The 18151-nt window shown below is 41.5% G+C and overlaps 1 protein-coding gene and 1 long non-coding RNA gene across 4 annotated transcripts in view; one reads left to right on the top strand and one right to left on the bottom strand.

The window, feature by feature from the left end:
• Positions 1-12013: 12013 nt before the first annotated feature.
• On the top strand, positions 12014-13274 carry LOC144032123 (uncharacterized). Its single transcript, XR_013287690.1, has 5 exons — positions 12014-12425; positions 12560-12606; positions 12702-12743; positions 12819-12851; positions 12931-13274. It is a non-coding gene; the product is annotated as an uncharacterized LOC144032123 (long non-coding RNA).
• A 2537-nt stretch (positions 13275-15811) lies between these two features.
• Positions 15812-18151, bottom strand: part of gjb9a (gap junction protein beta 9a) — a 19074-nt gene continuing 16734 nt past the window's right edge. For all 3 annotated transcript variants that reach the window (XM_077539218.1, XM_077539217.1, XM_077539220.1), the window contains exon 4: positions 15812-18151. This exon is cut by the window's right edge and continues 270 nt beyond it. In XM_077539218.1, the coding sequence (XP_077395344.1) occupies positions 18079-18151 (73 nt within the window). In that variant the 3' untranslated portion in view covers positions 15812-18078.

Raw genomic sequence — 18151 nt, 5'->3', positions numbered from 1 at the left:
CTCTTGCATTTCTTTGTTTATACCAACACGCACACGCCTGCCCCCGGGTATGGAGAAAGACACACGCACACTGCAATAGCCTGTGGCACCATCTGTGTTTGAGATGCATGGAATTGTTTGGGAAGTTGTGTCAGTAATGTAGGTCTGTCCATCTATTTAAAGCTGATTAATTAGAGCATTTGAATAAGGCCACAGAGAGAGAGAGAGAGAGAGAGAGAGAGAGAGAGAGAGAGAGAGAGAGAGAGAGAGAGAGAGAGAGAGAGAGAGAGAGATTACTTTTATGAATAGTTAATTCATGTGCCAGTTCTGCAGCCACCATGGGGGTTGTTGGGCCGGATGACACATCCTGTTTGTCACCGTCTGTAACTTCACACTCACTGTAAAGAAAAAAGATGGGAGGTGGATTTCGGTAGCTTCGATGTAAATATTCAGAAAATCCATTGGCCCTGGTTCTAAGTGTCCACTTCGTTCAGAGATGTTTCTATAATCTTTATTGTCCTATACATAAGAGTTAACCCTCTACTGCAGGGATGTCCAAACTACAGCCCGTCCATTTTTCAGTGGCCCGCGGCATATGGTAAAAACGGCATTTGACTCAGTTCAAATAAAATAAAAATAAAAACAAAAATGTCTTCTAGATGGTCAAAGTAAGAAGGGAGCGTATCGAAAAACACAGGTGCTATTAAAGGTTATTTTAGTTAACTCAATCTAACGAATAACTACAACTAAAATTCAAAAATCAATTTCATTAACGAAAAAAAAAAAGAAAAAGCTTTTTAAAAACTAACTGAAATTACTTTTTATGTTTACAAAACTATAATTAAAATCGTTTTAGTCTTTGGTGTGATTTTTAGTAATTTATTTTGATATCAACCGGAATAATGACGTTTGAAAGTATGTCACACAGAAGTGACGTCATCTAGCAGCAGCCAATAGAAAAGCACCTTCAGATGACATTGCTCCCAAGGTGTTTTTTTAAATATTGCGCACAAGTAATACACATTTTTTTTTTTAGAAAAACTAATACTAATACTGAAACTAACAAATTAAACGAAAACTACGTACGCATTTTTTAAAGAACTAAACTAATAAAAACTAACAGAACCACCGTTAAATCTAATAAAAACTAACTCAAATGAAAAATTCCCAAACTATAATAACCCTACTGCTATATTACAAATAAATTGGTTTATATACTATAGCATTTTTCTAAATATGCAAAAGCACAAATAAATGATTTGCACAATTTTTAGGACTAAACACAACTTCTCTTCATAACATTATGTGGCCCTTGCGTCCTTCTGATTTTCTGTATGTGGCCCTCAAATGAAAAAGTTTGGACGCCCCTGGTCCCTGTATATAAACTCAAGCTATTTATCAATTATATTTAATTTTCAGCATATCTTAAAGATATGCTGAAAATTAGGAGATAGGAGATAAGAGAATAGCTCACTTAGCTGACGTCATAGTTTGAAACAGTGCATTTTTCTTCTCCAAAGGGATTAGTTCTCAATGTCATAATTTGTTAGGGTAAGGTTGAAGATACATGATGTACTGAAGGTCAAATATTTTTTTCAGCTAGGCACAACTTATAAATGGTCTTTAGAAGAAAAAAAAAAGTTTAGGTGTTTTATATTGCCATTCATCTATCTTAAAGTAAAAACCACACTGATCCCACAGGATGTCATAGTTGTCGCCTCTCGTCAGTCACAATTTCAAGCAATGTTCAAATGTTCAGCTCTTTGTCTTTGACAGAACAACAGCTCTACAAGAGGCCTGAGGCTATGGACTGTAAATTTCAACCAATTTCCATATAATCACTTCATGGGAGCTAGATACAATATGCCCAGTTATGTATCCATTTGTGAGGGCTATAGTAGCTCTCCACTCACTGCGTAAGGAACGAGATTTTGCCCCAAGATGAGGAGTTCAAGTATAGTATCTTGGGGTCTTGTTCAGGAGTGGAGGAGGAGTAGAGCAAGAAAGAGATGGACAGTCGGATAATAAGAGCGCCGATTGTTGGGTATTCATGTGACTGTTTCCTGATAACCAAAAATACATACTGTGCTCCTTCCTCTCAAGAGCATTGCCTGGGGCGTTTTTTTCCTCCCCATTTTTCCATCCCTTCCTTGTGTTTTTTCATCTGAGAAATCAGGGCACCATTTTGGCGACCCGTCAAGCTTCCCATTCTGTCTCCCTCTGTTGGTCATTGATTTTTCATATCGCTTGGATGGGTTGAAACTGTTGAATGACTGGCAAAGCAAAACTTATTCATTTGAATTTGTGAATTCAATCAGTGTCAAAGTGTAGAATGAGACAATGTTAAAACTGTTAAAAATGCACCCTGGCATAGTTGTTAGTTGTTAGTTGTTTCCTGTAGTCGCGAAGACGGAAGTAGTACAGATTTTTGCCGCCCCAGACACCCGCTGTTACTCCGCGGAAGACTGCTTTTAAAAAAATTAAAACAATGTCAAGTGCCACGAAAAAAAATCAAAACTTGATACTAGTTGATAGTGACCGACGCCAGGCAAGAACGAGAGTGAACATCGGTTTGACATTTCAGAGGTGGAGAGAGTTGAATCGGACTTGGATTAGAAAAGTGATTCACAGCTGGCTTTCATTCTACTCCGAAAGGTAAGAAGCGAGTATCTTGACATTTAGAAAAAAAAAAAATCTTGTTTTAAAATAGCTTTAACCTCAAGATCGATCACTTCTCGGTCGTAACTATTGGGGTGAAAGTGAGGTGGACGGCAACATTTAGCGTGAAAGGGGCAGCAAGATTGAATGAAATAGAAAAGAATGACTTCATGAAGAACGGACGTTCCATTCCGCATCGTTTCAATCAGGCTAAATGTTGCGTTATTTTCCTCAGTGACAACAACCTATTGTAGCTACATTTTGCTTGCGTAATGTGAACGCTATTGCTGAATGGCATTCACGGCCGTATCACACTAAGCAGTGAATGGGTCTATATTATGTTTTTCTCAATCGTCAATTTCCATAAATGACGGCCCACCTTTCGGCTAATGCACAATGACACTAGCCTGGGGCGACAAACTAAAAATGACTTGAATCAGGTTGACGTCTGTCGAGCGGGGTGACTACTGTAGGAGCCTAAATTGTAATTTTGAGTCAAGTAATATGTGGATAAAGGTGATTTGAGTTAATTCTGACAAAAGTATATTATTTACATTATTTACAATTTGAAAGGTTTATTATTTACATGTGGAGTGAATAGTTAAAGGCAATAGTTTGTTTTGCATTTAAAATGTGTGAATTTTAGCATGTAATGTGCTTTCATTGCAGCATTGTTTCGGTAGGATCTATTTTTTACTGTCTTGAGGCGGAGGGATCTGTGTGGTGCACGAGTAGTGCGGTCAGGCAACGTGGAGTAGAGCCACACAGTTTTTTGACCTCCGAATCTCCGAACCTCCGAATCTCCTTAAAATCTTTAGTTACGACTCTTTTGGTATTTCTTTTGGTGTATGTCATTTTTGTACAGTTGATTTATTTTTACTAAAGTTAACAAAACAAAGACCAGCGTTTGGAGTTTTCTTTATTCATCGACGAAGCCGTGGACACAAATAAGGAAGTGAATTTGGAGCGTCAAGCTAAAGCTTTACTAGTTAAGAACCTACAACTACAATATGGAACTGCATATTGACGTCGGAATGAGGTCCAATTAACGTAATTTGCACATTATTTTGGAGTACAGCACAGAACTGGACTTCGACCAACTAAAGCAATATGATCTGCACGTCCCGTGGACATCAATTGTTTAGTGGGGATCGAGAGTCTCATTCCGTCACGTAGTCAGCTTTATATAACATTAGAAAACTTCTTTCCTCTGAAAACATAGTTTAATTGGATATGAAGAGTCCAGTCTTCAGCAATGAGGTCGTGCACGTACGAGTGAAAGCAGCGTGTACGAGCGTGCAGTTTGTTTTCGGCCACAGGTGGCAGTAGCGATTAGAAATTTTAAATCTTCCATATAGCTGCTTTAAATGGTGGTGCCCCTCACACCAACACACACCTTATGAGTCGGCAATACTCCAAAGATTTTACACAAATAGTAGTTTAAATATAGTAAGTCTGTGGCTTTCATGCATTGCTCTTGTTTGAAGCACGTGTGCTTTCAGCTCCCACTCATCAGTTATGAAATGGGCAGTTATTGTAACAAACGATTTGGTGGGTACAGATGTCCACGCATCACATGTAACGGTGACTCGGCCTACATTCAACAGCGATGACGTGATTTCTACTTCCGTTTGCTTGTAGGAGCCGGGATTGCCGTGTCAGTGAAATAGCGTCAGGATGGGATGATGTACTTCGGCTCTATTGCTTCCATCATTCTTTGAAATCCCCGATTTTCCACAACGGAGTAAGGCTGCATACCCATCGCAATGAATCCTGCGATGCCTTTTGTAATTTGTTTTGCCTTTGAGATGTGGGTGGCAGTTTACCCAGAGTGTCCTCGATGGTTTTCTGGCTGCTACTAGCAATAACGGCCGGCTTTCTCACTCCTTCTGTCGGGTGGAATCGTGCTGTGTGGCTTCTCATATTTGTTGTATTGCCAAAGTATTTAATTTTTGAATGACAAATCTTGCACATGATGTAGCTTTTGTCCAGTTCGTTCCCCCCATCAACGTTGTAGAATCCAAAATAATTCCACACGTCTGCTTTTAAATTTTGGGGAGCAGGTCTTGATCCCACGAAGAGGTGGGCTGGTCAGCTCAGCCATGCTTGTTGTTGTTTTGTATCTAGCGGCGTGAGCCGTGAATTGTGAAGGTGTACTCTCGGTCCGTTCCCGATAGCGTCCCGAAGGCCGCACTTACTGTCTTTTAGTTCTGCGTACTTTAGTTCCGCTTTACTTTTAGTTTCACTTTCCTTGGCATATTTATATAATCCGAATTTGGATGTTTGTGAATCGTTCTCGATTGTTCCATAAAGAACAACATACATCATCATGAAGAAAGAATAGCATCATTACTAGCATTGTGTATGACTTGTATGGCTATATCATTGTATTGTAGCGAGCAGTGACGGGAGTCGGAGGCAGAGTGTTGAAGTCCGGAGCCAAAGACCGGCGGTTTATTGATATCAGCTTCTCATCGTTTAACAGCAACAACAACTCACTCTGCGCGAGGCCCACAGACCTACCAACACTTTGTTCCTTTATCCTTTCATCCTTTCATCCCAACAAACTCCCCCTTCGTCCCAACGTTCCGTGGGTGAATTATGTTCTAATCACTACACAAGCCCCCCCAGAATTCACCCACAATCAAACTCCGGATGACGGGGCGGCAAAACTGCCCGACCCCTGCGGGTACAGGACCCAGGGAGCGAGAGCGGGAGGGACACAGCAGAAACACCAGAACAGTCCCGCGCACCAACTGGCGGGGATGCAGGAACAACTGGAAGGGACCCCACACGGACCACAAGGCGCAGCCCAGGGGGGCGGCCGCGGCGGGGGCGCGGGGCACGTCCAAGGGTCCAGCCAGGTCAACATGAGCCGGTTTAACTTGCAACCCGGTGTCGGAGCCCCGAAGCGACTGGGTGTCACGGTCGGAAGCCTGGTCGGCCGCCATCCGGGAAAAGTCGAGGCCCAGCTGTTGACGGCTGCCCTGGACAGACAATCCGCGACCACGTCGTCCTTGCCAGCGATATGTCGGATGTCCGTGGTGTATCCAGATATGAACGGCAACTGTCGCTGTTGCCGTGCGGACCACGGCTCGGACAACTTCGACATGGAGAAGGCGAGCGGCATGTGATCGACGAAGACCGTGAACTCACGGCCCTCCAGGATGAAGCGGAAGAGGCGGAAGAACCTGTGGTAAAAAGTCACCATCCCGAGGAACTCCCGAAGACCCTGGGCCGTCCGGGGTCGAGGAAAAGCGGCAACAGCTTCCACTTTTGCCGGGAGCGGGGTGGCGCCGTCCTCGTTGATGAGGTGGCCGAGGTATTGGCTGGAGGGCACACCAAAGACACATTCTGTCTTAGTGCCGTAGGTCCGGATCGGTGCATCGTTGGCCGCTGACAGGTGCGGGCCGTGAGTGCCCCCGGCAGCATCTTCAGCCGAGGCAGGCAACACGCTTCTGCGGGCGCCGGAGTCACAGAGGAACTTGAGTCTGGAGAGGGTGTCCATGATAAACAGCAGCCGGCACTCTGCGCCCCCACTCACAGCTGCAACTGAGTGGAGGCGTCGCCGTTTCCCGACGCAACAAAGGAGGGCCGATCGGCCATCCACGGCAGCGCGTACCTTATGAGGTGCCGTTGCGGCCGCCGGGACCGGGAAGGCGCGTGCAGAGGCCAAGACCTCGTGGTTGTGACGCTGGGTGGCCAGGAAAAAGCGGTCAGCTTCCTCCGCCAGAGCACGTGGCTCGGAGATGGTAGTGTTCGCTAGCGCCGTAGCTCTGGCCGCCGTGGAGCTCCCGAGCGCGGCCCCAACGTGGTAGTTGCGCGTGGAATCGTCCGTAATTCCCCGGATGGCAAACTGAGCTTCAGCTTGTACAAACCACGTCGCCGCGGCCGACTCCCAAAACTCCGGCAACTTGAGACCAGCGGAGTTTGCCATGTCGCTCAATTCGATCAAATTCTCAGCCTCGGAAACGTCAACGAGGCGGATGTCGGGGTCACCAATGTAGCGAGCAGTGACGGGAGTCGGAGGCAGAGTGTTGAAGTCCGGAGCCAAAGACCGGCGGTTTATTGATATCAGCTTCTCATCGTTTAACAGCAACAACAACTCACTCTGCGCGAGGCCCACAGACCTACCAACACTTTGTTCCTTTATCCTTTCATCCTTTCATCCCAACAAACTCCCCCTTCGTCCCAACGTTCCGTGGGTGAATTATGTTCTAATCACTACAGTATATCATTTGGCCTGTAACACATACAAAAGGCTACAAAAGCACAAAGAAAAGGAAGTACTCTAAGGAGAGGAGCTCTCTTTGGTCTGGATCATTTTTGACAAAGCCTTAAGTGTTTTTGTTTTGTTTGTTTTTTTTTATTAAGAATTTGCTAATGCAACCCTCCCCCCTTAACTCATTTGCTCCCACTAACGTGTAAATACGTTTTTGAAGTGTACCAAAGACGTATTCATACGTTTTTTTGTTTGTTTGTTTTTTTATGCTAGAGCATACCGAAGGCTTTGATGCAGCCTCTCAACTGCAAAAAACGGTTGCAGAAATGGTAGTTATTACACAAACGGCCAGCAGGTGGCAGCAGAGGAAAGGAGATCAACCAGGGCCATGTAGAAAAAAAGCTACATAGAATTTCAAATCGATTTGTGAAAACTGATTAAACTTAGCTCTCTTCTAATGCTAATTGCTGCAAAACCGAAACAGATTGAAACATACTTTTTTTCCTGATGAAAGAAGAGACTTTAATCTTTCTTTTGGTAGGTTCCATGCTTTTATAGCAATTGAACACAATATTCTGTGGGACTTGGAAAATCAGTCAAAATCCAATAAAACAGCCGGGAGCGAACGGGATTGCTTCTGTGAAAATGGCTGGGAGTCAATGAGTTAATTATATTATATATATATATATATATATATATATATATATATATATATATATATATATATATATATATATATATATATATATATATATATATATATATATATATATTATTTTATTTTTTTAAAAGGTGATTGAGCACATGCCTCTGCTTGAAGTCCTCATGAAGAATGGCACAGAAGAAAGGGAACAAATGAAAGCAAGAGGAAGATGACCTGTTATGTGGTTCAATGCCACATCATTATTATGTGGTTGTATATCAACACAGCCCTTCACTTCATGTTGTTGCTTTTCTCGATCTGCAGTGACCATAAACAAAACCCCAATGCAGCAACTCGCTATTTGCAATTCATGCTTGTAATCATTATCACTTCCATTTACGTAATGCGTGAAAATATGAAAGCCCATCAGTATTGCTCTCTGCTTCTCTCCCATTTTGTTAGCAACCGCTTTCCTTCATATTGTTGTGCAGTGGTGGGTGTGTGTATTTAGTGTGTGGGTGGTTGCAAGCTTTTTCTTGTATTATTGTCGATGTGAATGTTTTGTATGTGGGTGCTAGTGGTTTGAATGTGTCGTGAATTTGAATATCTGCAGGATCTAACGTGTCCACACACACGCACACACACACAATTCAAGGTTGCGTCTCATTCTTTTGATAAATGCTGTTGCGTGTTTTTTCTCTTTAAAATCATCACTTATGAATATTGCCCAAAGACATCTGGGATAGGATCCAGCACCCCCACGACCGTTGTGAAGAGTAAGCGGTGAAGAAATTGGATGGATGGATTATTATGAATATTTAGCATCTACTTGTGCCACTTACAACCTCCTTGAAATCAGCAAACATAAAAACAAGCAACGGTTTGGTGACCAACGTGCATCTTATTGGGTGTATCTTATGTCATAATGACAGAAGACGGCAACTGATTTACAGTCAGGGAATAATGGTGACTGATAAACAGGGCAGGTTCTGTACATTGTTAAAAATCTGAACATGTGAAATCAATTGTTCCAAGTACACTTGGCGTCTAATATCAAAAGAGAGACTGCGATAGCTAGCGTAAGATAAATGCAGGGAGTGTGGGATTGCAACGCAGTGACGACGAGTAAGAGGGTATCAGAAAGAGGTGATTATATAACAGCATCCCAAATATCATGGTAAAGACCTGAGAGGGAAATGAGCTATTTTAAACCTGGGCTACAGCTCAGAGAAAGAAGCAATGTGGGCTGATCTGTTGGCCATCACAGCAAGGTCTGCCCATTTGTGTGTAAAGTCTCCCCCCCTCCCTTTGGAAAACTGGCATCACAGACAGCTAGTACCAAGGCAGGTTACATAATGATGACTGGTACTACACCTCAAAATGTGCATCTTGTTGTAATAATCCCATCCCCCATATATTTGGTGGGGGGGTTTTCACAAATTAAAACCTTTTCCTGCTTTCTCAATAACGTGTACGACATGTTTCAGTCAAAATCTCAGTACGCATTACATCTACTTTTTAGAGAATTCTCCAAGCAGCAAGTTTTTTTTGTTTTGTTTTTTGCGGCTGTGGGGCGGTGTGGGGTGTTGTGGTTCCATGTTTCATGCAAATGAGCCACAGCTTGTAATATTCCACTTGGGTGATTTTTGACTGAAAGTGACACGCTAGTGATGGGCATTACAGTTCTTTTAGGTGAACTGAATCACTAGAATCAGTTCCTTTAAAAGAACCGTTCAAAAGATTCGTTCGCCGAATCGTTCACATCCCCACCCGGACGTTGCGGGGAAAAAAATAAATAAGAAAAAATAAAAAGGAATGTGCTTTTTTTTTTTATTTTTATTTTTTTTTATGAAGTTACTTTTTATATTCAACATAATTTTAATAATAATGATGATGATAATAATAATAATGATAATAATAATAATTACAGTAGACGACACCCACAGCACACAGAGAGGATAAAAAATCCATTAAAGATATCCCCAACAACGTCATCTCCACGCTGCTGCAGCGCGGGGCACACCGTCAGAGAGACTGTCACTCGCTCTATTTCGTTTTTATGCGTTTGCCCCGAACCCAGTACGTGGACGGACATCACATTAGCCGTTAGCTTGGAGAAACACATGATAATGAAAGCTTGTCCCCGCCAGCACGGAAGTAGTGGCATTTCTGTGAGTAGATCCTTCCTTGGCAAATTGTGAATCACTTGTGGCAAGACTACACTCACTCGCTCACTGAACTGGTATGGTAGTACGTTCATTCAATGAATCGTACGCGAACGGGAAATGGAGGTAGCACGTTCACTCACTGACTCGTTCGCGAACCGGAAATGGCAACAGCCGCCCGCAACACTCATTCAATGAATCGTTCGTTCCTGAACCGGAAATGGCAACACGTTCACCCACTGACTCGTTCACTCACTGATCCGTTCACGTCTTTGCGAACGGGAAGCTTCCTCAGTGACTCGTTCCTGAACACCAATAGTGCTGCATGTGTAGTAAAATCCACGTCTGACGCTGGCTTCTGATTGGTCGTTCGCGAAGACTGACGGCATGAGCGTGGCTGCTGCTCTCAAATGAACTGAGAAGAGGACGAATGACTTCAAGAAGTGACCCGTTCACTCACGTTCACTGAAAAGATTCGTTCTAAAGAACGAATCGGTCGTGAACGACACAATCTGAATTGAAATGAAATCTGAATTTTATGTTCAATGTAACCTGAGTATCCATAAAGACTAGGGATGCACGATAATGCTATTTTCAACCGATACCGATAAACCAATAATTTAGAAAGTCCCGATGCCAATAACCGATAAGTAAGCCGATAATTGTTTGCAATATTAATTTTGATACAAATATACTTTAGGGGCCTACTATGTCTTAACATGTACAAATACATGTAAACATTGTAGAAAGCACCATCCATCCATCCATCTTCTTCCGCTTATCCGAGGTCGGGTCACGGGGGCAGCAGCTTTAGGAGGGAAACCCAGACCTCCCTCTCCCCAGCCACTTCAACCAGCTCCGCCGGCGGGATCCCAAGGCGTTCCCAGGCCAGCCGAGAGACATAGTCTCTCCAGCGTGTCCTGGTTCGTCCCCGGGGACTCCCGCCGGTGGGACATGCCTGGAACACCTCCCCAGGGAGGCATCCGAACCAGATGCCCGAGCCACCTCAGCTGGTTCTTCTCAACGCGGAGGAGCAGCGGCTCGACTCTGAGCCCCTCCCGGATGACTGAGCTTCTCACCCTATCTCTAAGCGAGAGCCCGGACACCCTGCAGAGGAAACTCATTTCGGCCGCTTGTATCCGGGATCTCGTTCTTTCGGTACGTAGATCGACCGGTAAATCGAGAGCTTCGCCTTGGCCGGGCCTACACCCATGGGGCCCAGGCGGGCACAGCCCGAAAAGGCAACGTGGGTCCCCCTTCCCACGGGCTCACCACCGGTGGGAGGGGCCAAAGGGGTCGGGTGCAGAGCAGGCTGGGTGGCAGCCAAGGGCGGATACCTTGGCGGACCGATCCCCGGCTACAGAAGCTCGCTCTCGGGACATGTATAAAGCACCATGAAGCAGGATTTTATTGATATCTCCATGTCAGGTGCCGGTAGAGGTGTGGCCGAGGACCCAAGTGCAGGAAGCAGGGAAGTGAGGTAGGCTTACAGGTGTTAAGAAAAAAAAAGTGGATTTTATTTTCACGGATATAAAATAAGAGCAGGAGGCAAAAAAGGAACTGATCAAAATACAAATAAACTCCGGGCAGACGAACAAGGGAAACTAGGGCAGAGCACAGGACAGGAGAACAGCAGTAACTCAGGGAGGAAAATAACAACAATGAACCAACAAGAACTGAACGGAAAACAGGTGACTAAATACACACACTAATTGACAATGACTAGACACAGCTGGGCAAGACACAAGTGGCAGGGGAAGCTGATTGGTAGATACACTGGGAAGGGAAGACACACGCAGGTGGACAAGGTTAACAATAACGAGACTAGGGGAGACAAACCGGAAAGCAGAAACAGAAACATGACAAACTCAAAACTAGAACCCCAACAAAAGCAACAAAACCCAAACCCGAACCAAACCAAATAAAGGTGACAAAATCCAAACCATAACATCTCAGCTTCAAAGACAATCGTTAACTCGTTTTGAGTTTACCAAAACAAAATAATCATGTTTTAAAAATACAACAAAAAACTGTGCGGGTAACCCCGGGATTACACCGGTTGCGTGTGCGGTGCGGCTGCAGTGCGGTGCGTCTTGACTGCGTGCTCCGGACGCTCCGATAATTATCAGCCACCAATATTATCTCTTTGACCGCCATAAACATTTAAAAACGTTCAGTATAATCCTAGGATTGGCCACCATAGACGTTAATTGACGTCGACTATGTTTTTTTATGGAAACGGGTGGAGGAAAGCCTTGGGCAGCTGTGCTCCAAATATCAAGCTGATCGGGTTACTATAATGAGTATTCCTGGCCACTAGATGGCTGTGATGAGTCTTTTGGACAAGATCGGGAGGAGACAAGAGTAGAAGAAGAGAGGCTGAGCTAGAGTGTTGAGGGGGAGAGAATGGCTAACTTGGCTAAGGGAGTCAAAAAGGCAACAGATGGCAATCAGCTCACGCTTGATCCTTATTTTCAAAGCTCAAAAGCATCGACCAGTGCTCAAGGGCACAGTGATGACGGGGTTAAGTCATAGTTGAAGCGGTGACGCGGCCGTTTCGACCACGTCCTAAGGCCCCACCGGCTAGCGATGCTAATAACGTCCTAAGGCCCCACCGGCTAGCGATGCTAACACCGGAGAAAAGTGGTGCACAACCGAGAACGTCTGCACAGATGACGTTTCATCGGACGATGACGACTACTATGGGTCCGATGCAAGACAGTCTTGGACAGTCTTTCGTCCTCCAAAGAACGTGAAGGTAAGCGCTAACATGCTAAGAGATTGCTAGTAAGATTACTAACTTTTCGGGCGATCTGCTAGCAGCGTGTGTAAATGTGCTGATATACACTAAAACATCTATTACCTATACAAACGTGAATGTATATTTTATAGATCGTGCTCACAGCAACGTCCGACCGCTGGTTCTACGACAAAGAAAGGTAAAAAAAATAAATAAATAAAAACGTTTTCAATACACCGCAACAATAAAAGTTAAGTCTTTCAATAGTATTGTAATTGTATATGTTTCTTTCAGCTCCTACTCAAAGTGACCCTTCTCACAGTGAGCAGAACAAAGGTAAAAAGAAAAAAAAAAAGATTCTCCACAGCACTAATAAAATATTTGATGGTAAACATCTTCTATAATTTACAGAATGTGCATCAACCAATACATCCAAGAAAAAAGGTAAACATGCACACACACACACCCCCATTGCATCACACTGCTCTAAAATAATATATGATATTGAAATGTATATTTGCAGATCCCAAAGATTCTGGCTGGCTTGAAGTTGATGAATTTGGCTGGCAGCCAACCATCTTCCCCTTTGCTGCAAAACCAGGACCAAGGGATGCTGCAGCAGAGCTGAATTCCCACCTGCCAGCTGACATCCTGGAGCTCTTCATCACGGATGAACTTCTCCAGCACATCGTTCATCATACCAACCTCTACGCAAATCAGTCCATGCAGAAGCAGACTGACAAAAACTGTGATGCAAATCCTGCTGCATCCCCCTAGCACGCATGGGATTACTCCACAATATATCACACAAAAAGAAAAATTGTGTCGTTGAAACATCCACACAATTGTAAATAGTAACACGTACACACACACCACACATGCGCAGTTGCGCACGTGTAAATAGTTTGCAAAGAGTTTTCCAAATTGTTTGTTCGGATTACTACTGTTGCATGTAAATAAACTGTTATTTTGCAATCAAAAAACACTTTTTTTATTGTTGGGGTAGTGTTTTATAGAAGTTTAGGTGTTTGTAGAATCCCTCATGCAAAAAAAAAGTGCCAAATTCACTAGAGTGCATGAAATAACATCGTTTCACAAAAAGCTTGATTTCTCCGTATTTTGGAAGAAAATAGAGGATTTGGGTGAAACGAAGCTGTTTTCTATTGTTGATTACTGAAGATCTGAATAAGGTAGAAACAAACTTTTTTTTTAGATGCAAGATGAGACTTCAATCTTTCATTTGGTATTATCCGCGTTTCCATAGTCCTAACACAACATTTTCTGTGGAGCTTGAAAGATCGGTAAAATTCTGTAAATCAGCTGGCAGTATGGGGTTACCTTTTCCGAAAATGGCTGGCAGTCAAAGAGTTATCGTGCATCCCTAATAAAGACTTTCACTTGTGAAAGCAGCACTTCATCATGCATATGGCGCATCATTGCATGCATGGTGTGACTAATGTTGTCACGTTAACCAAATATGTGCATAAAGTACATCGGCACCAACACTGAAATGATACCACAGCAAAAACAAAATAAATAAATAAATAAGTAAAACAGTGAAATAATAGCTGATAAACAACTTCAAATTCAATTTGTAATTAGTATTTTATTGTATTTTGTAATGGGGCGGCACGGAGTTCAAGTGGTTAGCACGTCCGCCTCCCAGTTCTGAGGACTCCGGTTCGAGTCCAGGCTCCAGCCTTCTGGGTGGAGTTTGCATGTTCTCCCCGGGGGTACTCCGGTCTCCTCCCACATTCCAAAGACATGCATGACAGGTTAATTGGGCGCTCCGAATTGTCCCTGGGTGTGCTTGTGTGTGAGTGTGGATGGTTGTTCGTCTCTGTGTGCCCTGCGATTGGCTGGCAACCAGTCCAGGGTGTCCCCCGCCTACTGCCCAGAGCCAGCTGAGATAAGCTCCAGCACTCCCCGCGACCCTTGTGAGGAATAAGCGGTCAAGAAAATAGATGGATGGATGTATTTTGTAATAATTCAATTTTTATTTGTAGTAGAAATGTAAAGTAAAACGTTTGTTAATTATGTGTTAGCTAAGATGGGGAACAGACGATTCTGGGGGTGGATGATGCTGTTAATGCCAATACAGAAAACATTCAATCCTGTCTGCACCCTAATTCTGATGCACAGCAAAACATGTCTTCATTTAACTGCTATCATGCCATGCAATAGCGTGGCTGGCGACTTTTCACGACAATGTGTGACTTCTTTTAGTCAAGTCATAACCAATTAGATGAGCCATGATGCAGCTTTGTATGGAAGCCAAAAGTGTCAAAATTCAATAAATAAAAAGGTTTTTTGAAATAACGTCCTTTTGATAAATAACAGACAATTATGTAATATAGCCATTAAATTGTAAAATGAGGTGTTAGTATTATTATGAAAAGTGTTCATACTGTTCTTTAATATGTAAAAAATATTTTATTTTGATTAAATATTTCATAATGATTATTTTAACAGCGTTATACTTTTAAAAAAAAATAATGACATTTAATTTATTTTTCAAGGTTTTCAAGGACGCCTACGCCGTTGCCTGACACAGAAGTTTAACAAGGCCTTTATGTTATGATCCGATTCTAAACGATTTGCTACTTCTTGGAGTACTTCTGAAAGCGACTCATCTCCCACATCCATGCTTGAGCAAGCATGTGACAGCCGCAGCTCCTCATCAGGTGCTAAACTATCCACACATTATGAAATAAAAACAGACTTTGTAAAAAAAAAAAAAAAAAGTTTTTTATCTTATAAAACCTTGAAAATAAATTTAATGTCATTATTAAAAAAAAAAAAAAAGTATTACGTTGTTCAAATAATCATTATGAAATAGTTAATAAAAATAAATTATTTGTTACATATTAAAGAATAGCATGACACTTTTCATAATAATACTAACACCACATTTTAAAATTTAATGGCCATATTACATAATTGTCTGTTATTTATCAAAAGGATAGTTATTTCAAACTTACCTTTTTATTTATTGAATTTTGACACTTTTGGGCTTCCATAGCTTTGTGTACCACTGAGCAGTTTGCAAAATAGGTGACAGGCTCATTTTTTATTTTTTTTGCAAAATATTATATGGTGTCCTTGTGAGCCAAGAAAGGCATCACTCGTGTGTTGTTGTTGTTATTATTATTATTATTATTATTGTTATTGTTATTATTATTATTATTATCATTATTATCATCTTTGTATACAGCGATGCCTCTTCTTAAAGCGTTTTATAAATAAAGTTGAGTTGAGTTATAATAATTATTATTATTACAGGTTCAAAGTAGGGAGAATGACTGTGACAAGGCTGGTCAGGTAGTTGTATTAATTACTTGTCTGGGTCTAAATTATAATATACTTTTTTCAATAGGTATAGAAACACAAGACTCTCCTTACAATTGTGTTGTCACATATTTTTAATTAAAAAATTAAAACATTAAAAAAACACACACACACACACACAAACATTCTGCATTGATTATTTTAACCTTAGGGAGCTGTAAAAGTTGTGTATTGTAATGAATATAACCAAAACCACAAGAAATGACTGCAGTATTACTAAATGATGAAATTGGATGCAGGTCAGATAAATAAGCACAATATAAACCACGTTGCAGCACACAATAATGACCAATTTGTACAAATAAGGTGGCTACAGCATCGAAAATAAATTTATAAACACTTGGGTCGATGTCGAACAGGCAACAAACAGTAATGTAACTAGTACATGAACGTCTGAACAAGAAGCGTTCCAAGAACCATCTCTTAGTAGTACGTGATTACCTGCAATAAACTTGCATTGGATTTTGAACCCTATTTCAGATTTGTGTTATACAGCATCGTGTTTGACTGCACGTTGCTGGAAAGGAGCAAAAATATTTTTACATTCTTTCACCCACCCAAATATGATCGTTCAGAATGAGATGTAGCAAGTGTCTCAAACATTCGCTCAAATGTTACAGTGCGACCAAAACAAACAAACAAAATTAAAACCCTAAACGTTTTAACAGCAATGTCATTTCTCAGTGGACTTAGACTTAATTAAAAAAGAAAACATATATATATATATATATATATATATATATATATATATATATATATATATATATATATATATATATATATATATATATATATATATATATATAAAACAAGTCTTCAAGATATTTTTCTCAGTCCAGGTGTGAAGTGACTGTCTCTATCTACGAAGGACGTCTCAGCATTCACACATGTGATTCAAAATAAAAAGCACAAGAGCATTCCAGGCATTGTTTTTTATTAACTATGACTCAACTGTCATAATTCCAGACCTGGATGAACTGGTTTGTGTCCACCTTTATGCTGTGTGTTCACGCCTGGAAACCAGCAAAAAGTGTTAGCTGATGTGACACATCCACATGATGTCTTGTCCTCCTGCTGGGGCAGCAATTCGAGGGCTCACCTTGAAATAAAGGACACCGAGCCTACCTCACAACCGTCACCATCCATCCCATGCACTATTTTTCACACTCAACAGCACAATTAACTTGAGAGTCTTTATACAGCAAAACGCATCGCTACGTGAGCTCTGAACACGTTTGATGAGCACACCTGGGAATGTCTTATAGAGGTGGAGCGCCCTCTGGTGTATATTTTTTTATACAACATACATGCATACAACATTCTTCCAGTAAAGGGTGTTGTTGTTGTTGTTTTTTGTTGTTGTTGTTTTTTTAATTACAGAGTACATTAAAAAAATGCAGATAATGTCATTGTTTGGTCACGTCAATGCCTATAATAAATCAACTGTTAAACATCAATATTATTTACCATTAACATGACCTGAGAGACAATTGGTCTTTTGAGCTGGATCTGAGCAGCTAATTATCAAACAGTACAATATTTTCTGAGTATGTCATATAAACATGATAAATTTTATGTAAACAAAACATTACTTGAGGTCCAGAAGTATTTATACAAACAGATTGTATGATTGATGCCTACAACTGTAAATTGTAAACATAGCCATGCTTTGTCATGTGTGGACATACTGTATATTTACAGACAAAAATCACCACAAACTTATTAATGTTAAGTTAAATATTTATTTGGAATCTCTGAAATGAATGCTGAGATTCTGTACTTCAATCATTTGTTGATTGTTTTACTGAATTTCACCACAGTTTTTGTTTATAAAGGCAAAACGATGACATTTCTGTATGTTCAAATACTTCTGGGCAATGTGGTGGGTTTCCCTACTTTTCAAATAAAGAAAATGTAATGACAGCCCTTTTGACAGTACGTTAAACAGAAACAGATCACAAATGGTCATGCTAGTTTAGAGGCAACATAGTTTGATATATTATATTCTGAATTCCAACTAAAGAAAACACGTTTAGTGTCATAAAAATAGAGGATCTTTCACATCTCAGCCTGGTAAGTACCCGTAATGGAAGCAAAAAGGTCCTCCAGTACTATTGCAAATGTTGGCATGCACTGAGTGGAGTTCCAGTGGTGCTCGCTATTTGGCCAGTAGATGTCAGTTGCATTTATATTTCTCCTTTTCCTTTGAAAATAAAGTCCTACAGCGGACAAAAAAAAGTCTATTGTCAGTCAGTCAACTTATATCCAAAACTTGATGGTGTAGAGATATTTATCAGAGGATGAATCCATCTTGACCGGCCATCTAAAGCGTTGTAGTTGCGCCAATATCTCTGTTCTTGGCTCTCTTACTTAAACTGAGCTGGCTGTCAGCCAGC

Source organism: Festucalex cinctus, chromosome 12 (assembly GCF_051991245.1).
Source record: "Festucalex cinctus isolate MCC-2025b chromosome 12, RoL_Fcin_1.0, whole genome shotgun sequence".
Classification (NCBI taxonomy): Eukaryota; Metazoa; Chordata; class Actinopteri; order Syngnathiformes; family Syngnathidae; genus Festucalex; species Festucalex cinctus.
Note: the sequence above shows the minus strand (reverse complement) of the source record. Positions and strands in the feature narration are given on the sequence as shown.